The sequence below is a fragment of the Toxorhynchites rutilus genome, chromosome 2 (genome assembly GCF_029784135.1).
Source record: "Toxorhynchites rutilus septentrionalis strain SRP chromosome 2, ASM2978413v1, whole genome shotgun sequence".
NCBI lineage: Eukaryota > Metazoa > Arthropoda > Insecta > Diptera > Culicidae > Toxorhynchites > Toxorhynchites rutilus.
In genome coordinates, this window is record NC_073745.1 from 342,600,873 (window position 1) to 342,621,482 (window position 20,610).

General features: G+C 39.4%; 1 protein-coding gene across 1 annotated transcript; it reads right to left on the reverse strand.

Moving 5' to 3' along the window:
- Nucleotides 1–10,178: 10,178 nt before the first annotated feature.
- Nucleotides 10,179–20,381, reverse strand: LOC129767155 (uncharacterized). The gene is made up of 2 exons (XM_055767776.1): nucleotides 17,547–20,381; nucleotides 10,179–10,259 (listed from the first exon to the last, which is right to left on the reverse strand). The coding sequence occupies exons 1-2, from the start codon at nucleotides 20,379–20,381 to the stop codon at nucleotides 10,179–10,181; spliced, it is 2,916 nt and encodes a 971-aa protein (XP_055623751.1).
- Nucleotides 20,382–20,610: the final 229 nt, after the last annotated feature.

A 20,610-nucleotide genomic window follows, 5' to 3' on the forward strand; every position in this document is an offset into this window, starting at 1 on the left:
TGTTTGATCATCTCCTCACCTCTGGAAGGGATCACATCGGATGTGGGAGGAGGGATCCTCACGGGACCTGTGCAGGGGCAGGAAAAAACAAACTAGCCAAGACGTGCTGAAAGCGATGTTTGTCTGTCGTCTTCTAAGCTAGTCCCTGGTCTCACGGTGTATGGCTTCGAAGGGCCACAACGGGGCGGTTCAATCGTTCAATTAGGCATAGGCACAGGCGAAATGTGATCTTTTCCTCTTTCGTTGGTCACATATTTCAAGCATTCAACACGACTCTTCGTAATGTTAGCTAAATAACAACCTGTTGCTGGTATTTGCCCGGTTTCTCTTTCCGTTGCCGGGGCAAAAGCATACATGGTGCAGGTCTTAGTGCTGCGGCTGCAACTTTGGCTCGATCGTCGATTCATTAATATTGGCTATGTGAAGCGACAGTCACCGCCACCACCTCCATCACCATTGCCCGCCTTCTTGGAATCTCATTGCGGCTTCCTGGATTGTGAACGTAATGAATAAGTGGAAAGAATCAACTTTGTAGTGTGCTTGAGTTGCATTTTACAGAGTGGATTGTTCGTTGTATAACAGAGCATCAATATCGATTGATTATTAACAATATTTCACCTGGTATATCGATTCCCTCCCTCCATTCATAAATGCATTGGCGGAATGTTACGATCCTATCGAAGTTGTTTCAAGTTGTGCGAATGTTGGACAGGGCAATCGAATCTGGCACCACTGACGGTTGAGATCGCGGTGGCAATCGGCGAACAGCGAAGTCGTGATATATCTTGACAAACACTGTAAATTATTGCAATCTGATAAAAATGATCACTGCATAGCTTTCGTTCTACTGGCGCACACGAAGGCACCTCTCGTGCCCTGTTTATTGGTGACTGGTGAACAAATAACTTCTCGCTTTCAAATTGAACCCTTGTGGCCTAACTTTCGATGTGTTTGTTTTACGATCAGTCACACGGGCAGCCTAGCTATGCATGCACTCGGGCAGATCAAGCCTCAGATATGTGTATCGATTGGAATCTGCATGGGCTGGGTTAGCGGTCATTGATATGGGATGAAATATTACAGTGCTGAATCAGCGCTGAAAAAGAGGTTGCGACAATGTTGTTCGAACGTCATTTCCATCTGTTTCTGCCCATTTTTCTTGCTGGATAAGTCAGTTTAACCTACATATCGATACATTGTCAATAAAACACGAAATCGGTCAACCTCTTGAGGAAATGCGCGTCGAATTTCGGTCAGTTTTGTTGATTTTGTTCCCAGCCGAAAGGTACACATCCCATATCTTTGCGTCGTTCGTTGACCCGACTTGGACTTGGTGTCCAGCCATATGTCATGTTTCCGTCGACCACCGCAAACATCGGACCGAGTTCGAGTGTCCACAAGATTTGACCGGCAAAAAAAGCAAACAAATTAATCGTCGCCCGATAAAATATAGATTTTCTCCATCAGTTCGCCGCACCTTTCCCACCTAAATACAGAAGCCGAAAAGTGATCAAATTGATTAATTTACAGCTGCGTGTAGCCTTCTTTTTTTTCTCTTTCGCACAGTAAGCCATGATTTTTCGCGTCCTACAGCTGTGTGCGATTGAAAACAATTTGATCGGAAAGCAGGCCGCACCACACCAACCCAAGTTTGGCGTGTCGAGAGTGGAGTGGGAAAATCGTTCAACATATGTTCAATTGCTGTTAAATGTAGCTATAAATTTAATTAAGCCACTGTTGTACGCACGCGTTTCGCCATGGTCTCGGGAGTAGAGGAGAAAATGCTTGCCATAGTTTGTCCCGGCTTGTTCAACTGTCCAGCCGACAAACACCGGATTCCAGAGATACGGATTGAGATGCTCGTTAAGAGAACGGACGCCCGTTTAGTTAGCCATCCATAAACGAATCAAGGTGTCAGCTGTGGAATTCTGGCCAGCATCGTGGAGTGTAACTGATTCAGGAAACAGGTGAGTGATTCCTGGATGTTGACGATGTGACAATGTGATTCCTATTCCGAAACCCGATCGGCAATTGGATTTCACAGTTCGATCGAGTTCGAACATTTTGCATTCTACTGCCCACCCGTTCGTCTCAAATCTAAATAGACGGTGAATTTCGAATTTCGAACTTTCATCGCAGCAGTCAGACAACTGTAAAACCAGAACAAAAACAAAAACAAGAAGTGGGTTATATCTGTGATATAACCGCAAGGTAGACGTAGGACTACCGTTGGCCCGGTAGCCATTTATTTGAAATTACATCTGAATCAATTCTTCATGAATGAATGAATGAATATTTTGAAAGATTGCTGAAAGTTTTCTTATTAGTGTGTGGGTGGATGAGTATAAGTATGGAATTGTTATTAACATAAAATTCAACTCTTTCGAACATGGTGGCCCCGAAATGAACCGATAGAATTTGAGTGGCCCTTCAAAAGCAACTGAAGATGTTTGATACATTATTCATGTTTGTTTTCGTGAGAATAACACGAGATTTTTCATGATCACTCCATGCGCAGAATAGAAACTGAAGGCGCCATTTCACGGTGAGAACGAAATAAAGTCTATCCTTGCATAACGTTGCAAAAAATTCATTTCGTTTTTATCGTGATGTGGCAATTTTTCATGACTGTTCCATGCGGAAGCAGAACAGAAACTGATGCTATTGGATTGCATCACGGGAACACCAAGTCGAATGCGTAAATGGGTGCGAATATTCCTTCGCTCATACGTATTCACAAGTAAACAATTTTTCATGACTGTTCCATGCGAAAACAGAACAGAAACTGATACGAGTAAAGGTACTCACGCCTTACATGTGTCCACTATGGTTTCCCAAACACTAATGCAAGCGAGCAAAAGAAATCAAAGCTTGCATGTATTCGTTATGACGGTTTCTCCAGGTGCATAGATTTTGCGTCCGTGTTCGGGAACACATTGCGATCACCAATCATCATCAATGAGCTGATTTCAATAGCTTGCTATCAAAACAAATTTTAAGCCATTGAAACTATTTTTTGACCAATAAGCGACAATCATATAACTCGTTGATATTTATCTTTCGGATGAAGTGATTATTATACCACTCCATTCAGCCGGTAAAGAGGTATTAACGTTTAAAACCTTGCAGTCCAGCGTCACTCTTTCGTTTTCGAAACCTTGAACTTACACCCCGGTACAGAAATGATAGACGTAGTCCTACGTCAAAACGTCAAATGGAAAAAGGTTGTAGTTTTTACAAAAAAAAAAATACTTCGCATTTGAATACATTTTAATTGAAAACCTTTTTAAATTCTAAAGATTTCGATTTATAATATTCTTATTGACTTTCAGAGCGGTAAGCGGTCGCAGGAGGTTACGGATACAGCACTAGACAAAATTTTAGTTCGCAGGTCGCAGCACTAGACAAATGAAACATGACCGATTAACTTCAATTAGCTGATAGAGCCACCGTAGACTGCAGACTTTTCATCGGCCGATATTTTGATCGGATTGGGTTGCTAAAGGGTGTACCGTTTCAAATCTGTACAAACAAATTTTGCGTAAACATAGTTTGATGTTTATTGTTTTTACATGTTTGTTGATTTTATCAGGTGCACAAATAATGTTAAAATGGCGACGAAAGAACAGTGCGTGCGCGAGAAAGTTTTGTTCGAGCACTTCTAGTATAAGGAGCTGTCGCATCGTGCAATCGGAAAAAAGTTGGGAATCGCAAATTCCACGATGTCTGGTATCATAAAAGGTTCGAAGAACATCTGACGACTGTTGATCGGAAACGAATAATCGGGAAAAAGAACCGTCAGGTCAACGAGAACGATCACAAATGCTTGGTTGGGGTCTTCAAACAGAAACCGATCGCCTCAATTCGAGATGTGACTAAAAATTGCATGTGAGCAAGACTTTCTAGCAGAATACCAAAACTCGAGCTGGATTACGTACGTTTAAGGTTAAGAAGTCCCCATTCGTGACGAGAAACAGATTACAGATTACATGAAACCTGTGTGTGACTGCCAAGGATGAGTTGGATGTTCCCGAGAACCTCCAGACACAGAAGATGTCGAAGTTCTTATTTTGGCAAGCGATTTGTAGTTGCGGAAAGTGAAGTACACCTTTCGTTACCGCAAGCAATATGAATGGACAGGTGTATTTGGAAGAGTGTCTCGAAAAGCTGCTTATCCCTCTACTGAAGGCTCACGACGGTCCGACGATCCTCTGGCCGGATTTGGAATCATGCCACTTCACGAGTGGTAAAGGCCACTTCACGAGAAAGGTAAAAGGCGAATATTTCGATTTCGTCCCGAAAGATATGAACCCTCCAAACATTCCGGAACTGCACCCAATAGAAAAATACTGGGCCATTATGAAAGGGCACCTTCTAAATCGACCAAAAGTCGTGAAGAATGTAAAAGAAATGTGTTTAGAAACCATCGATTCTGATGTCGTGCAGAACCTTATGGCTGGGATAAGGGCCAAGGTTCGCGCAGTCGGATATAAAAGCGAAATAAATTGAATGAATGATGCCAAGACTAAATTTAATTGTTTCTTTTTACTCCTTGAAAACTTGGTGATAATCGGATAAAAACTCGAATTTTGAGAATGAATTTTGTGTGTGTGTATGTGTGTGTGTGTGTGTATTTTGAACGGTAGACCCTTTAGTGCGCACACCGAGCCATCCATACAGTCGGGCTGGTGAAGAGGGTTTCGTAAAATGAATACACCCAATGTTTGGATAGTACAAAATAAGTGCAAAAATGTTGGCTTCTGTTATAGCGCGTGTGGCAACCCTCGGCTGAGACGACGAACCTCATATCTATATCCCTAACCTGACCAGTCCAACAAAATTGTTGCCCCTCTAACCTAGAGTAAACCGCGAGTAATCGTTCGAAACCTATTAAACATAGATTTAAGTTGAAATTCTGTATAAACAAATCTTGAATTAGCGGCTCCGCAAAGCTTATGCGATTAAGCCTCACAAATAAATGAATTGGAAAAAGGATGTTTGCTTTATTATTTTTATGAACAGAAAAGGTTTTCATTCATAACTAAATTATTAAAAAAATAATTCAACAAATTAAATTATATTGAATCAAAATGATATGAAATGATTAAACTACAATTATCCTCCTAAATACATTTTTCTATTCATTTTTTTATAAATCTTAATCTAAAAATAGTCTGAATCAATTGATGAATTGAATTAATTGATTTCGTTTCTTGCTTGCAATATTTTTAATTATTTTAATTAAATTTTTTTATTTCTTTGTCGTGCTTAATTAATTCATGGTGCTTTCGATTTTAAGTTTTTTGACGTGAGACTACGTCTAATAGGAATATATAGGGGTAAAATGAAAACCTGAACACAGAACATGTAGGAAAAAATTAAAGATATCAGATGCTCATAACTCGAGCATTTCATAAGCATAAGATCGGAAATATATTTGAATCAAATGATAGGGAATATTTCTATGCATCCATCACAATGAATAAAATGTTATTTTTCATGCAATAAACAATTGAATAATTATGAAATATCAAGCGTTATCTAAACGTCCTAACTGCTACGTTTTGATTGGCCCGATTTGTGTTCCCTAACACGAACTTCTAAACGACCGTGCCTGAGGAAATCGGCATTGAAAATACATGCAAGTCGGGTAATTTTTTTCCCACCGTGTTTCCCTAACACAGACTTCAAAACCAAGGTGTCAATTCTCATAAATTGCTGTAATAACTTTTGTTTTAGTTCTCTATTCTGCGCTCTTAGTGGTTTTAGCACACCTAGACACACACATGCATATAAAAGTAAGGGTTACCCCTGACTCACCGGAGCCGTCACGGCAGTTCTCGACCTCGGCGGATGAGTTGGTGGACGTACACCACAACCCCGTTGATTCTGCAGATTTCTGCACCGCCAACCCATCCCTCATGTATCCATATGTGCGTGTAAGCCGTTTCCTGTATGCGTTCCCTGTATTCCCTGTATGCATCCCCTGTCCATCGCGCAATTCCGCAATACACCTTTTCTAGCGTAACCACCACACAATGCCCACGCGTGGGAATTGCTAACTTAAATTTTCTCGATTAAAACTTTGCGAAAAGCTTTTTCCAATCGCGAAGCTCGAACGCAATCGCCCCTCTTCTTTTTTTTCTAATGACAGATCTCCCATTCTATCATTCGGTGATTTTGCTATGTACAGGAGTGTGCTACATGGGTACCATAATTTTATAGTAAACATATTCTAGTACAACCTAGCGCCCGAAACGCAACACTGCTTCATAGAATCGATGAAAAGCGTTCGTTCGTTCTTTTATGTGGAGCTCTAATAAATTTTGCAATGGCCTTTTTATTCTCCTGGTATGAGAGGGTTTGCCTGAAGTTCGGTCGCCACATTCTGAATAGTTTTATCTGGATTAATAATAGATTGCTGTCCCGGCAAGTTTTTATCACTCTGAAATCCTCAGGAAGAGTTTCCTGGAATCCCGTCGACTGCAGCAGCAAATTCAGTCAATTCGATTGCGGTTATTGGATGTAGCTTATTCTTTCCTTCACCTGTAGAGGTACTCCGCTTCATTGCAAGCATGCTTGCATCTCAAGGCAAATTCCTAGAAAAACATAACCATTATAATTTAAAAAAATTGGATTTGTGTTAGGAGAAACCTTTTTCCAACCAGAACCATCCCGGAATGGTGGCTCTAAGCTGTTTAGTTCTTCAGCCGTCAAATTCCAAAATGGTGCAGAATTGCACTTTACAAATCCTTTCGCAGATCCCGGTTCCTCTTCTGACAACTCCACTATTCTGAAGAATTGTTGTTTAGTTGTAATTTTAAGATGAATTGAATACATTTTAGCTTTCACGTTCAAACAATTACAAATGTTTAAGTGGACGCGATCTGCCGTAGTGATAACATCCGTACCTCTCAAGCTGAAAGTTATAATTTCAATTTTCACTCCCGGCATTTTTCCAAAAAAATGGAGATAGCGTGATAGACTAGCCAAAATTGTTGAAATTCACAATAATATAGAAAAAATCAAATACAAATTTTAATTGTGCTTGCTCCTAAATAAAGATGCTCCAGATGAATGAAAAAAAGAAAGAAATATAAATGTTTCAAATTGCTATGAATGATTTGTATACAGGTAAATCTGTTTTTGTGCGGTTACTTTTTGGGCGATTTCTCATTTGTGTGACTGTTTAGATGCGATTTTATTATTTGTGCGATTGGTTTGTGTGATTCAAGACCCGATATCATAATGAAATCGCAAAAAAAGAGTCACACAAACGAGGAATGACGCAAAAAGGGACCGCACAAAAACAGGTTTACCTGTATATCATTCTTTTGGGTCACTGCATTTTACTGATCTCTGTGGAACCAGAGATGAAAGGGGACTACATTATGTTCTCTTTTTAGCATTCGAGAGGTTTATTCCTCTGATGTGGGTGTCATCTCAAGGATTAACCGAAATATTATCCAACAGCAATAATAAAAATAGCTCTTCAATGGTTCATTTATTCTACAATATCACATCTATACATTAATCTATACATTAACGGAGAAATTTATAATGATAAAAAAATTAAATGGCAAATTACTTCAGCCAACAGAACAACTCGTTCATGAAATAAGTGCCATCGATGAGTCGCTAGCGGAATATCGGAAACCATTGAGCATCGATACAAATTGGGAATTTTTTGTTTATAGAAGAAGTCTTTAAAACGAAAAATTCACAATTTTTAATCATTTTTGTTTCCGTTTTGGAAATCCAAATAGAAATATTCAGCTGAGCATTACAGAGCCTGGAACAAACCAAAGTCAAAATTGATTCAAATGGAACCATGATAACCTATGATTTAAAAGAAACGTGTAATTGAGAAGTCAAGGATCAATGACGCCATTTCGAAATAGAGAATTTCACGACGACCCGTTCAGCAAACGATTGGGTGAACACAAACAACATAAATCAGCGAAGTAGCGAGATATGAGCCAGTCGCAAACCATTCGATGTACAAACATTATGGATGAAGCTAGCTAACATCTTAGGCCAAGATGAAATTATATTTTGGTTTTAAGTTATCTCGAATGAAGGAGAACAAGCTACGAGAAACTTTTAGTTTTCTAATCCGAAAAAAACATACTCTATATCACTTATGCAATGTATCATAAAATTATTACGTTCAAAACCAATACCCGTGTCCTATTTAAAGGTTTCCTCTGCTTTCCGTTTTTTATGCTTCAACACTTTCCAGGAAAACCAAACCTTCGCACTTTTAGGAGAAAATTAAATGAAATCGAAAACGATTGACGAATGCGTTGTTTCCGTTTTGGCCTTTGTCAGAGTAATTGTAATCACCTCCAGAGATGCCAGATGATCTTCTTAAGAGTTTTTTTTATGGGTTGGTTCAACTCTCTACGTTAACGACGTTGTTTTCTTTGGAGATTACTTTTGATTATTACGTTAACAAGAGTAGTTAGATATTAGTACACCTCGACATTTCGGATTTTCTTCGCAGACTCTTAAGAAGATCATCTGGCATCTCTGGAGGTGATTACAATTACTCTGACAAAGGCCAAAACGGAAACAACGCAATACCACATCCCTGCAGAATGGAACTGAAAATATCAGTATGCTACAGAACATAGTTTGCGACGAAAATTAAATATCAGAAAACAAACATGTCAGCAAATTTGGCATCCTTGCATTGATGAAAAACAAGAAGTGGATTATATCTGCGATATGACCGCAAGATGGAATGAGTAGAAAAGCACTCACAGCTTGCACGAATCCTCTGATGATTTCCAAATGCTTTGATTTTACGTCCATGTTTGGGAACACATATTCCATATTCCAAAAATGCAAGTAACTAAAGGAAGCACTCAGCTTGCACGTATCTGCTACGACAGTTTCCCCAGGTGCTTTGATTTTACGTCACATTCCGATCACCACCAAAGGCAGCATCGTCAATGAGTTAGATTGTTATGATTCCAATAACTTGCTTTCAAAGCAATTTTTGGCCAATTGAAACAGGTTTTTGGATCAATAATTAACGAGCATATAACACGTGGACATTTTATCTTTCGAATGAAGTGGTTATGACAACCTTTCGTTAGTTGGTTAGGAGGTATTCACGCCCAAAATCTTGTTGCTCCGGCATCCTGCGTCAAAACAAACTTCGAAATAATTCGATGTCGAACGGATTGATCGTCGAATGTTCGGTTTCGGAATATGGGTGAATATATGTTGACAAGAGCACCGGCTGACTAAATTGGCTCACCATCCACTACCATTTTACATATAGGCACTGGTATAAGGTAATTGTAGCAAACGAAGGCATTCCCGGCTACCGGGGAGTTGTTGTATAAATATTTTTAGTGTATAAGTTTTATCAAATTCCTAGTCTTCACGTCTTCCTAGTCTCACGTTCCAGTTTCAATTCTGGCATAAACACCAAATAATAATTAACAGAAATGTATACAATTGCAATGAAGCAAGTTTCCTCAAACTGTACAGGACCCTACCTCCTCACTAATTCCATCTAAACAGCCGCCTGCGGAAGCTTAATTTACCGTGCAATCAATTGTGTTCTCTAATCCTCTTCCTGAAGAACAATCATTCATTGCTTACATACACTCATCTGCATATGGAAGATGCCAAAAAATCCGAATTAACAGCAATCGACACCTGCATCACAGTTGGAAGCATCCTTCTTGAAGCAACAATAGTATCGACAATTTGCCTGTCTGCACAAATCTCATAAGCCCCCATTGTTTTATTTCGGGTCAACAAAGGGCTTCAATGACCGCTCCATGAACAGTTGGTCGTTGGTTTTTCCGGATTTTCTGGTTTTTGTCCGATGAGTGAAAGCCTTTGAGCGACCCACAGCAGATAAACACGTGTTACTGTCGGTAATAGGAACGGGTAAAGATTTTAATCAGTCTCATCGAAGGCTTTGATAATCAGCTCCAATCTTGTCACGGGCGCTGTCAACTGACGTTTTTGAAAGAACCAAAACGAATCGAAATTAATTATTAATGAAGCTTGGAGAAAGTAAGCGAAGCTTTGAAAGCAATCTCTTCGTCGGGTGGTCAACTCAACTGATGATTCTGAGTCGACAATTTTGCTTGGAAAGGAAGAAGACTGACAAAATGATTTTTGGGTATCTTTCTCGTTTTGAGATGTTATTTCTACAGCCTCAGCACCCAGCTGCGCGCGATGTCAGATTGGCGCGTCTTAGTGCCAATCAACCGCAAAGGCAACATTACACGCTGGAAACGCAGAATCAAAATGCATTTCCGTTGAATTTATTATTATTGCACGAATACAAATAGGTGTCTCTCCCGGAGGGAGTGTTTTGAGGTCTTGTGGGGCAAAAGTGAAAGCATGCCGCAACGCCGCTCACAGTAATAACCACTGAGAGAGCTGTCGCGCAATTACTAATTATACTTACGCGCAATTTCAAGCCCGCAAATGTCACCCCCCAAGGGAACAACTGGGCTGGGATTTGAGATCTGTCGGTCGTCACGGTAATGGGTATAATTAGTGGGGCTTCCTGTTAAGCCGTCATTACGGCCAACGTCAACCTCAGCTTATGTTAAAGATTGATTATAATTACCGTGCAGAATAATTTGCGCTCTAACCACCTGCGCACAGAAAGTTTACCTACGCTTTGTAATTATGTTGATATGTTCGCATTTCACATCCGCGGGTAAAATCCCGCTACTTTTGCTTAGGAAATTCCATCAAAACACAATTAACGTGAGTAGTATCGTCTTTTTCGACGTAGCTATCGATAACTACCAGTTTTTCATGTAATATACATACAATAGGCCATATGAATGAAAACTAAATTCAGCTTTGCCTTAATTGAATCGAGCAGTCGAGCAGTAAGTTTGAGTTTTTACTACATTTGGTATGAATAAAAGTAACAACTAAGTATTTACTTTTGGAAAATGGAAGTTCAGGTGATTTCGTATGAATAAAACAGCATTTATCAATTATCCACTTCGTTATTATCAAGTGCGCTCATGAGCATACTTTGGGTATGAAAACACTTTCATTTGTTTTGATGTTGTATCCGATTTTTGTTTAATGCTGCTATCTTGCGCTTCAAGTTGAACAAGTTAACATGTACCATGACGCGTCAAACATTCCGTTACCACTACTTTGTGGCATCGGGTCGGAATTCGCGAGAAATCGAATGATCAAGCCCACAAACTGCAATCTACTTATGACCTGTTAATCGATTTCTCGACTGACACTTTGACTGTAAATTTAAGATTACAAATTAGCATTTTTAGTAACAATTTAAAACTCAACTTACCATTGTTTACCAGAATAGATGCTTGAAGTATCTCGATGTTTATTTAGTCAAAAATCATCGTCAGAACACTCTCTATCCAAAAAACGAAAGGATCACAACACGGGCTAGCAAAGTGAAGTTTTGAAAAACATACAATATGCTAAAACATGCTATATTCTCCGGAAACCGCAAACGTTGGAAAATATCTTAGTCCGAAGTGTAGCAAGATTGTTCGAGAAAACAGCTTGCAAGACATAAAGCATCAAGATTAGGCGAAATCAGATTCGGAAGCAAAAACTGAACACTGAAAGCTCGAAGCTGAATTCATATTTTATAATAATAAAAAAATATAAATAAAAAAGTTTCTATAGTCAAATTCGAAAAAATAAAACCATATGTCAAAACCCGATTACTAGCGGCAATGCGTTACAGAACACAAACGACACATACATTCTGTAAAATATATACCAGGAATTTGTGGGTAAGAAAATGTCCACGCTTGTCCACGGAAATGGGGGGGAGGGGTTATAGACTGAGTCCACGTGGACAGGCAGAATATTTTTTTTACAAGACAATCACATATACATTCAAAATTGAATTTATACATATTCAAGAATTTCAAACTCTCCGTATTATATTTTATATTTATCGGATGAGGCCGCCTGAGAGTGCTGCCAGTCAAACGTTCATTTTTTGACGTAGGACTACGTCTTTCATTTCTGTACCGGTGTAAAAGTTGCCCAATACGCAAACTCGGTTGAGCGAAGGAATCAACCTTTCTGAGTCTGGATTGGCAATTTACAAAGTTGAAGTAGAAGAAAAGCGTCACGAGAAATAACCTATTCCTGGAATAAACTGAATTGTCTGCCTTCGCACTAATTCCCTACGGAACGAGCCACGAACGGAAGCTAATCAGACTTATTCCTTTCAATAAATTGAACTGACTGCCTTCGCACTAATTCCGTACGGAACGAGCAACGAACGGGAGCTGATCAAAATATCGAACATCAACTAAGCGGGAGGATCAACGAGTACAAGATCTTCACGAACTCCGAGCGCAAATTATACAACTATTGCTGCGAACGTTGGAAGACTTGAATCTGAAGAACTCTCGTCAGTCGATTCAATGGAGGTGGTTTCGGACTACTTAATCGTAAGACACGATTCCAAAGACTACTTGCTTTATTCAGAGAACCTTGGGTTTTTATACAATTTTAGTTTATCCTAAATCTACCCTAAATTTAAGTCTAACGTGCGAAAGAAAGAGAAGACTATAAACGTCCTTGCTTCTTTTCATACAAGTCCTTTACCTATCGCTATCTGTATTTCAAAACATACGATATCCATAACTGCATTCTAAGAGCAACGGAGCCTAACGCGATAAGAAATGTGTGCGATTGTTTTCGGTTCCTTTCCTTTCTACTAGGTTTTATTGCACCAGGTTTTATTGCACCCGCTCCCGATAGGATTGTTATTTTAGGATCTTACACACGGTTCGCTCTTATCGTATAGTGTTTTTCTTCTGTCCTTCTTTCGATCGTTTACGATATTGAAATTAAATTGCTAAATTCTTTCGATTTCTTACATTTCCCCTTCCGTAAATCTACCTGCTCGAATTTACACTTCAAAGAATTAGCAATTGTATAAGTATTCAGTTGTTTTTTTTTTTTTTATAAATTTTTGTTAGCTATTATCTAATTCACTTTTAATTATTTTAATTCACTAATTCACATTATTTATACTCTTGGTAAAATTCGTCCACAAATGGGTTGTGTTGTCGTATCTTCCATAGGTATTGCCGTCTCCCTAGTCGTAGCAATATTGATGTCATCAGATGGTTCAGTCTTCCTTGAATTGATTGATGTTTCACGTAAATGTTGTACTGCATTCCGGTGAGAAAGAAACGTTGTGAGTGAATCCCAGCAAGATGCCATCAATTGCCAGCCGAATCCATATATGTCGTATAGAATTCTGCCGTGCATGATTGTATCGACGATAAACTTTATCATCCTGCCCATCATATATAGACCAATCGCCGTTGATGTGATGTTTCCGAGCCATGTAGACCAAGACATAAGCCGCATCCAATACCTTGTTATTGCATCGTCGATTACATCTCCAGATACTAAGGCTCCGAAGTTGAATCCTTGATCATTGGGTCGTTGTCCAATCAGCACCTTGTGTATTACATTCGTTGCCACTCTACGATCTCCTTGTTCATAAATCATATCCCTCATCTTTTTAAGATTGTCTGCATCATAGACACCACTTTGCATTAGATTTGGAAGAGGTGTGTAGGACCATGTTGTAACTATGTCCGACACTAATTTCTCTGGTGGAGTTGTTTCACGTAATCGTCCATCAGTTGTATACCATTTTCCTCCGAACATGAATTTTGCTGGTATTAAAGGTGTGCAATCTATTTCAATCCCGCGGTTCTGGAGTATTCTTGTCACAGGTGCCAAAAACATCGACCTGTTGTTAAATTCAACTGGAATTTCTTGGAAGCATCGCGCTTCGGATCTTGGCGTAACAAATACTGGTTTGCATTCAATAACATGAAGCACTTCCCCAGCAACAACTGCTGTATATCCTGACCTCTTCATTATGCTCGATACAAACTCCGTTGGATTGATTCTTGCTAATGTCAATTTAGTTTCCAGTAGAGCCTTATCTAGTTTGCACATCTCTGTCATAACCGAATTGTATACGTCGTCTAATTTCTGACCAATGTAGTTTTCGACGAATGTTATTTTCGAATTGAAGTAAGTAAATAGATCATTATTTGAACCTGACGTAGGTTTTCTAACAAATGGCGATCTCATGTTGGATAACTCCAAAACTAATATTCTGGGATGGTCTGTTTTAAACCCAACGTGTCCACATATATATGTCCTTGCTGTAGTTTTTATCGAAAATAAATGTCGTTCCGATATTGTGCTGTACACTACAACCTCTCCAATGGTTTTCATTTGGTTATTCGTTGTTTTGTTGACAACTCCTTCAAAAATAACTTCAAACTCGCTTTCTTCACATCTACGGTTCATGTCGATGTCCCAAGTTAGATAGCCTTCTTCAGCGTCCAAACAACGTCCATGTGTGTATGTACACGTTAAACCTCCTTTCAACATTATCTGGCTACTTTCAATGTCTACAGAGGCGACATAATCTTGAAGTGTAATCGTATATTCATAATATACTAAGGCGTTTGTCCACGTGTATAACGGCGTTTTGTACACTCCTCCACTGCAGGAACTGCCAGTTATTGATCCTACCACCAATACTTGACCTCTATTTGTGCTGTTGAGATTCAATTCCTGAATAACAGTGTTATCGGCTAGTGTAACTGCTCCACTATAGTGAGCTTTTCGACATTCCTCGGATGAAAACTCCTTCACGATGTAGGCAAAGCCGTGTTGATAATCAGAAGTGTGGGAGTGCATACCACAGTGTCGAATCGACCTCTTGATGATGACTTTACATTGAAATACCTTTGTTTGAATTTTCGAATTTCTTTGTAACATTTGTATCCGAAGTTCCGTTGTTGTCAGGTTAGTTGTTGGCGGTAAGCAAGATGCCACATCCAACAAAGAATATGAAGTCATATTTACATCTGCATTGGCACAGTCGTATGCGATCAATCCATGAGATGTTGAGCCTAGTACACTGCATCCCACGAATAACATTGCAGCAATCAACAGTTGCATGAGCGTTAACCGGTTAACTGTATCTGATTTCCATCTTATTTTCCTTCTAGATTCGCCTTTTTGAGAGTAATCCGATTGTACCAAAACTTTTGAAGTTTCCGCTGTTAATACAGTTGTAGTACAAGGATTGATTCGTCGTTTCTTTTTCTTCGGCTCAAATTTCTCACAATTCACACTGCTGTTTCTTTCAATAACTTGATGGAGTGCGGTAAATGAGGTGTTCATTTTGTTTACTTCTTTAGACGTTATGTCTTTCAGAGCGGCATCCTTGCGTATATTCAATACTGCTAGCTTATGTGCTGCTCGTTTAAAGGTCCCTTTGGGTGTTTTAACGAACGCTGTACGTACTTGGCCGTCTTTTCCTTTTATAACTCCAGTTACTCGTCCTCTCAACCATAGGCCCCAACGTATAGTACTGTCTGTTATCAATACTATGTCGTCTATTTCAATGGGCTGAACTTTATGCGTCCATTTTTGTCGCGATATTAATGTTGGTATATATTGTTTCTTGAATCGATCCCAAAACTGTTGACTGTAGTGGTTCACTAGTTCCCATTGAACTCGAGTGAGGTTGTTGCTGTCCAAATTTGAGGTGGAACGTATTCACCTGCCCGTCCAATTAGGAAATGGAACGGTGTTAGAGCCTCTTCCACATCATTATTGCACGGTATGTGTGTTAGTGGGCGACAGTTTAAGATAAACTCTACTTGTATTAGAGCTGCTCGTAACGTTTCAGGATAAGGTGTCCGACTACAACCTATCATATAATATAAATTGTCTTTAATAGTTCTGATGAGTCGCTCCCAAACTCCTCCAAAGTGCGGTGATGCTGGTGGGTTAAAGGTCCATTCTATCTTCAGTTTTACAGCTTCAGATTTCGACATCCTTTCGTCGATTTCGTGGATTAGTTTGTTTAGTTGTTTTTCAGCTCCAACAAAATTTGTGCCATTATCGCTGTATACATGTTTGATCTTTCCACGGCGGTTTTGAAAGTTTTTAAAACACATTAGGAAGTGATCTGTATCTAACTTCTCAGCCATTTCAATATGCACGGCTCTCGTAGTCATGCATGTAAAGAGCACGCCCCATCTTTTCTCTATTGATCGTCTTACCAATACTTCAAAAGGACCGAAGTAGTCCACTCCAGTATTCGTGAATGGATGAGCATACAAATCTACTCTAGCTGCCGGTAATGGTGCCATTTGAGGTGGCAAAGGTTTAGCTTTCATTATAATGCATTTAGAGCAGTCCGTTTTTATTTTGTTGAGAACTGTACGCATGTGTGGTATATAATACCGTAATTGTAATGCTCCAAGTACTACGTTATCCGAACGATGAAAGTATTTTTGATGATATTCAGCAACGATCAAACGTGTTCCATGGTCTTCAGCAGGTAAAATCACAGGATGTATTGTATTCATTTGCAATTTAGTTGCATTTTCGAGACGACCTCCAACTCTCATTACGTTATATTCATCTAGTATTGGAGTAACCGCTGATAACTGTTTATTTCTAATATCAACATAACCGTTTAATTCAATGTCATGAATTTCCTTAGCGAAATGTGTCATTTGTATTTTACGAAACACAACTCTTTCTGCAATTTTTCGATCCTCATATGTTATATTGCGATTAAAATTAGATTGTATATTCAATCGTTGGTTTTTCTTGTATTGCAGCCAATCAACATATTTTTTCACAACACATACATGGTGTATCAACACATTCCAACTGGAGTATCGTTTGATTCCGATGAATATAGAACTTGTTTGGTGCAATCCCACTACTTGTCTCAACTCTTCCGTTGACTCCTTAATCTTCCTGTTAGGATATTCGATCACTGGCTTCTTAAGGAATTGAGGTCCTTTTGTCCATATAGATTGCCCTTTGAAATCTTTTGTAGCTTCGTCGGCGGGATTTAATTCAGACGGTATATAACGCCATTGCTGTATATTGGTTGTATCTAAAACCTCAGCAACTCGATGAGTGACGAATATTTTATATCTTCTATTCTTCGGTTGTAACCATGACAAAACATTTTCCGAGTCTGTCCAGTAGGTAATACTATCTATTTTAATTCGTTGCTCGTTCTGAATGGTATTTGTCAATCTGGTTCCTAGTAAGGCTGCTTGTAGTTCCATTTTTGGAATAGACAACTGATGAATAGGTCCGACTTTTGCCTTTGCTGCCAATAATCGTATATAAACCGAGCCGTTTGCAATACAACGTAAGTATATAACTGCAGCGTATGCTCGTTCAGATGCATCTACGAATGTATGTAGCTCCAATTTTCCTGCTCCATCCGGTATTATACACCTGGGTATTTTTACGTTAGAGGCTTGTTGAATTTTCGCAAGCCAATTTTGCCACTGTTTGCTCAAATGTTTGGGTACTTCATCATCCCAGTCTAACTCGTCTTTGTGCAGCTCTTGAAGCAAAATCTTTCCCATTATCGTATAATTTGATATCAATCCTAATGGATCATACAAACTCATAACAAATGCTAATACCTCTCTTTTCGTGGGTAATCGTAGCGTTTGTCTTACTTCATTGCTCAGCTTCTTCAACGATAATCGATACCCGATCAAATCCAGTTTCGTGTTCCAATAGACACCAAGAACTTTTTCAGCACATGAATCCTTATCCTCTATTAGCTTAATGTCGGTAGATTGGATCCGATCGCTGGATAAATTGCTCAGTAATTCCTTACTGTTCGATATAAAGTTTCGAATGAAGAATCCGCCATGTTGGTGTATATCGATGACGTCTTTGGTAATAGCGGTTGCCTCTCGAATGTTTGTAAAACTATCCAGATAGTCATCCACATAGTGTTGTTTTTCAATTGCCAGGGCTGCTTTCGGTTTCGATTCCATAAATGCTGCAGCGTTTTTATTTTTCACTGCTTGCGCGCATGATGGTGAACATGTCGATCCAAAAATCATTACCTCCATAATGTATACATCAGGTTCTCGATTGTTTTCACAATCTCGCCATAAAAATCGTTGAGCATGCTGATCCTCCGGTTTTATTTTGACTTGGTGGAACATCTCTTGAATATCTCCACAAACTGCAATACGTCCCTCTCTGAATCGCAGCAATACTCCAACGAGTGATGTAGTAGCATCAGGTCCAGACAAAAGATTAGAGTTAAACGATACGCCATTTATTTTTGAAGCTGCATCAAATACCAATCTTGGTTTTGGAGGTATTTTATTCTGGTTGTGAACTATAAAATGCGGGAGATAGTATGTTCTCGGAACCGCGTTAATTAGCTCTGAATGTGCTAGTTTTCTAGCATATCCCTTTTTCACATAATCAGCGAAGGTATTGATAGCCCAATCCTTCAATTTTTCATCTTGTTTCAATTTATTCTCCATAATCACCAATCTCCGTAAGGCTGTATGATAGCTGTCCGGAAATTGTACATCTTTGGTTTTCCATAGCAGACCGACCTCGTAACGGTTGTCTTTTAGCTTGATGGTGTTGTCGAGAATCTGTTGTGCTCTTTCTTCCTCTGGTGATCTTGGCAGTTTTTCCACTAATTTCACTCCAAAATCGTCGATTGAGAAGTATCGCTGCATCATTTTGCTCATCTCCTGTTCTTCCTGGATGACCATTGTATAATCTTGACGGTTTATGTTATACTCCTTTCCGTATATCACCCATCCGAGTCGCGTTTTTACTGCCATAGGACCATTTCCTTTTACCGTTTTGATGGCACTCAGTAATTCGCTGTTGTCCAATCCAATTAACAATGTAGGCTGAGCTTCCTTATAATCTTGAAGCGGAATGTCCTTCAAGTAGGGATAATTCTTGGCAATTTGTTCCATGTCAACTGTTTGGATAGGAAGATTTAGATCATGCATAGTCCGGGCCATCACTGGTTTTCCTATGCCCTTTATCCAGAATTTTACCCTCTTGCTTGAGCAGGATTTTAAACAATCCTGTGTCCATTTTAATGTAAGCGGGTCAACTTTTCCTTCCAACTCTAACATGTTAGCCATTCTCTCGTCCAATAGTGTTACTGATGATCCTGTGTCCAGGAAGGCGTAGGTGTCTATCATTCTTTCGCCGTTTTGGACTGTTATAGGAACTATTTGATAGTAAAGGTGTTCCTTGCGTTGTCGATGAATATTCGTGGTTTCTTCGGGACCTCGTCGTACGTCAGCAGCCGTATCCTGATTTCTTTTATACTCCGATCTTTGATGAAGTAAGCGATTGTGCTCCTTGTTGCACCCATCGATTCCACATATTCCTTTCATGCTACAATTTCTCATAATGTGGTCATTGGAGTTTAGGCACTTGAAACAAATTCCTTTTTTAGCCAAAAACTCTCTACGTTCCAATGTTTTCATTTGTTTGAAATTCTTACATTGGAATAGCCTATGACTGGCTGAACAAAGTGCACATTTCATAGTTTGATGAACATTAACTCGAGGTTTCCTTTCCGTAGTCGACACACTGTTATTAGACTTTTGCATCATACGGGCTATTCTTGAATGTGGCAATAACCACTTATTCAAATCGTTGAGTGTTGGGATCGAAGTGTTGCTTTGGATCACTTCAACCCATTTCACTTGTATCGTGTATGGCAGCTTCTCTATGATTTCCTCTATTAAACGATGATCACGTAGATATTCCTTTTGGCCCAGCGCCTCCATATTCACCACCATGTTATCTAGTGCGTCTGATATATCCGGAACTACGGTTCGGCTGTCCTTTTTGATACGTCTCAGGTCGTTCAGAAGTTCTTTATATACAAGATCCTTCCTTCCAAAGCATTCTTCCAGCTTTTCGATTATTTTCGGAACATTCTCTGAGTTAATCATCAATTGTTGGACGGTTTTATACGCGTCCCCTTTCAGAACTTGTTCCAGGCGGTTGAGGTTCTCTAAATTTGAGAAACCTCCCTCTGCCGTTGTATCATGGAATGTTTTCTTAAATTTTGGCCAATCCTTTGATGCGCCAGAAAATCTGGGTAGGGTCGTCAATGATTGCCTCTTTAAATATATAGTCCAGTCACTAGACATACTCACTGTTTGGGTAAATGATCGATCCGTGGGCTGATTTGTTACTTGGCCCGAGGATGACGTTGAGCATTGGCCTTTCATAGTCGCCATTAATTTGTCCATTGCATCCAGTTGTTGTTTTATCTGCTCATCTTTCTTCCGAGCAGATATTTCCAATGATGCTAATCTTTGTTGGATCTGCACGCATTTCGGGCAGATCCATTTTTCTTCCGCTGTCGGCGCGACCGTTAAGTTAACACAACCGATGTGGAACCATCGGTCACAATCGTCGCATTCAACCATATCCTGTTTATGGTCTGGTTCCGAGCACAAACGGCAATTTCCGTTTTGATTTTCCACGAAACGTATCATGGTGTTGCTTTCAAGATACTCAGCCGTTGAAATAATGTATAATTCTCAGGATCCGTTTCCAGTTGTTTGTAATTACACTTTGCTCACTTTTCAAGGCGTTGAGCCTTTTTAAGCTTTCTTAAGCTTGAGAGATTTATTTTCTCGCTTTCAGGTTAGCACACTTTCAGAAAGCTTTTTAAACTTTTAGTCCTGTTGGAATTCTTTATCCAACTTATTCACTTCAAGGTGA

Excerpts from the sequence above, each read along its gene's own strand:
- LOC129767155 (XM_055767776.1), bottom strand. The coding sequence starts at position 20,381 with ATGATACGTTTCGTGGAAAATCAAAACGGAAATTGCCGTTTGTGCTCG. Across the intron at positions 10,260-17,546 it reads TGAAGAAGCTGAGCAATGAA|CGTGTAATGTTGCCTTTGCG; the intron begins GTAAGACAAACG and ends CTGCGTTTCCAG.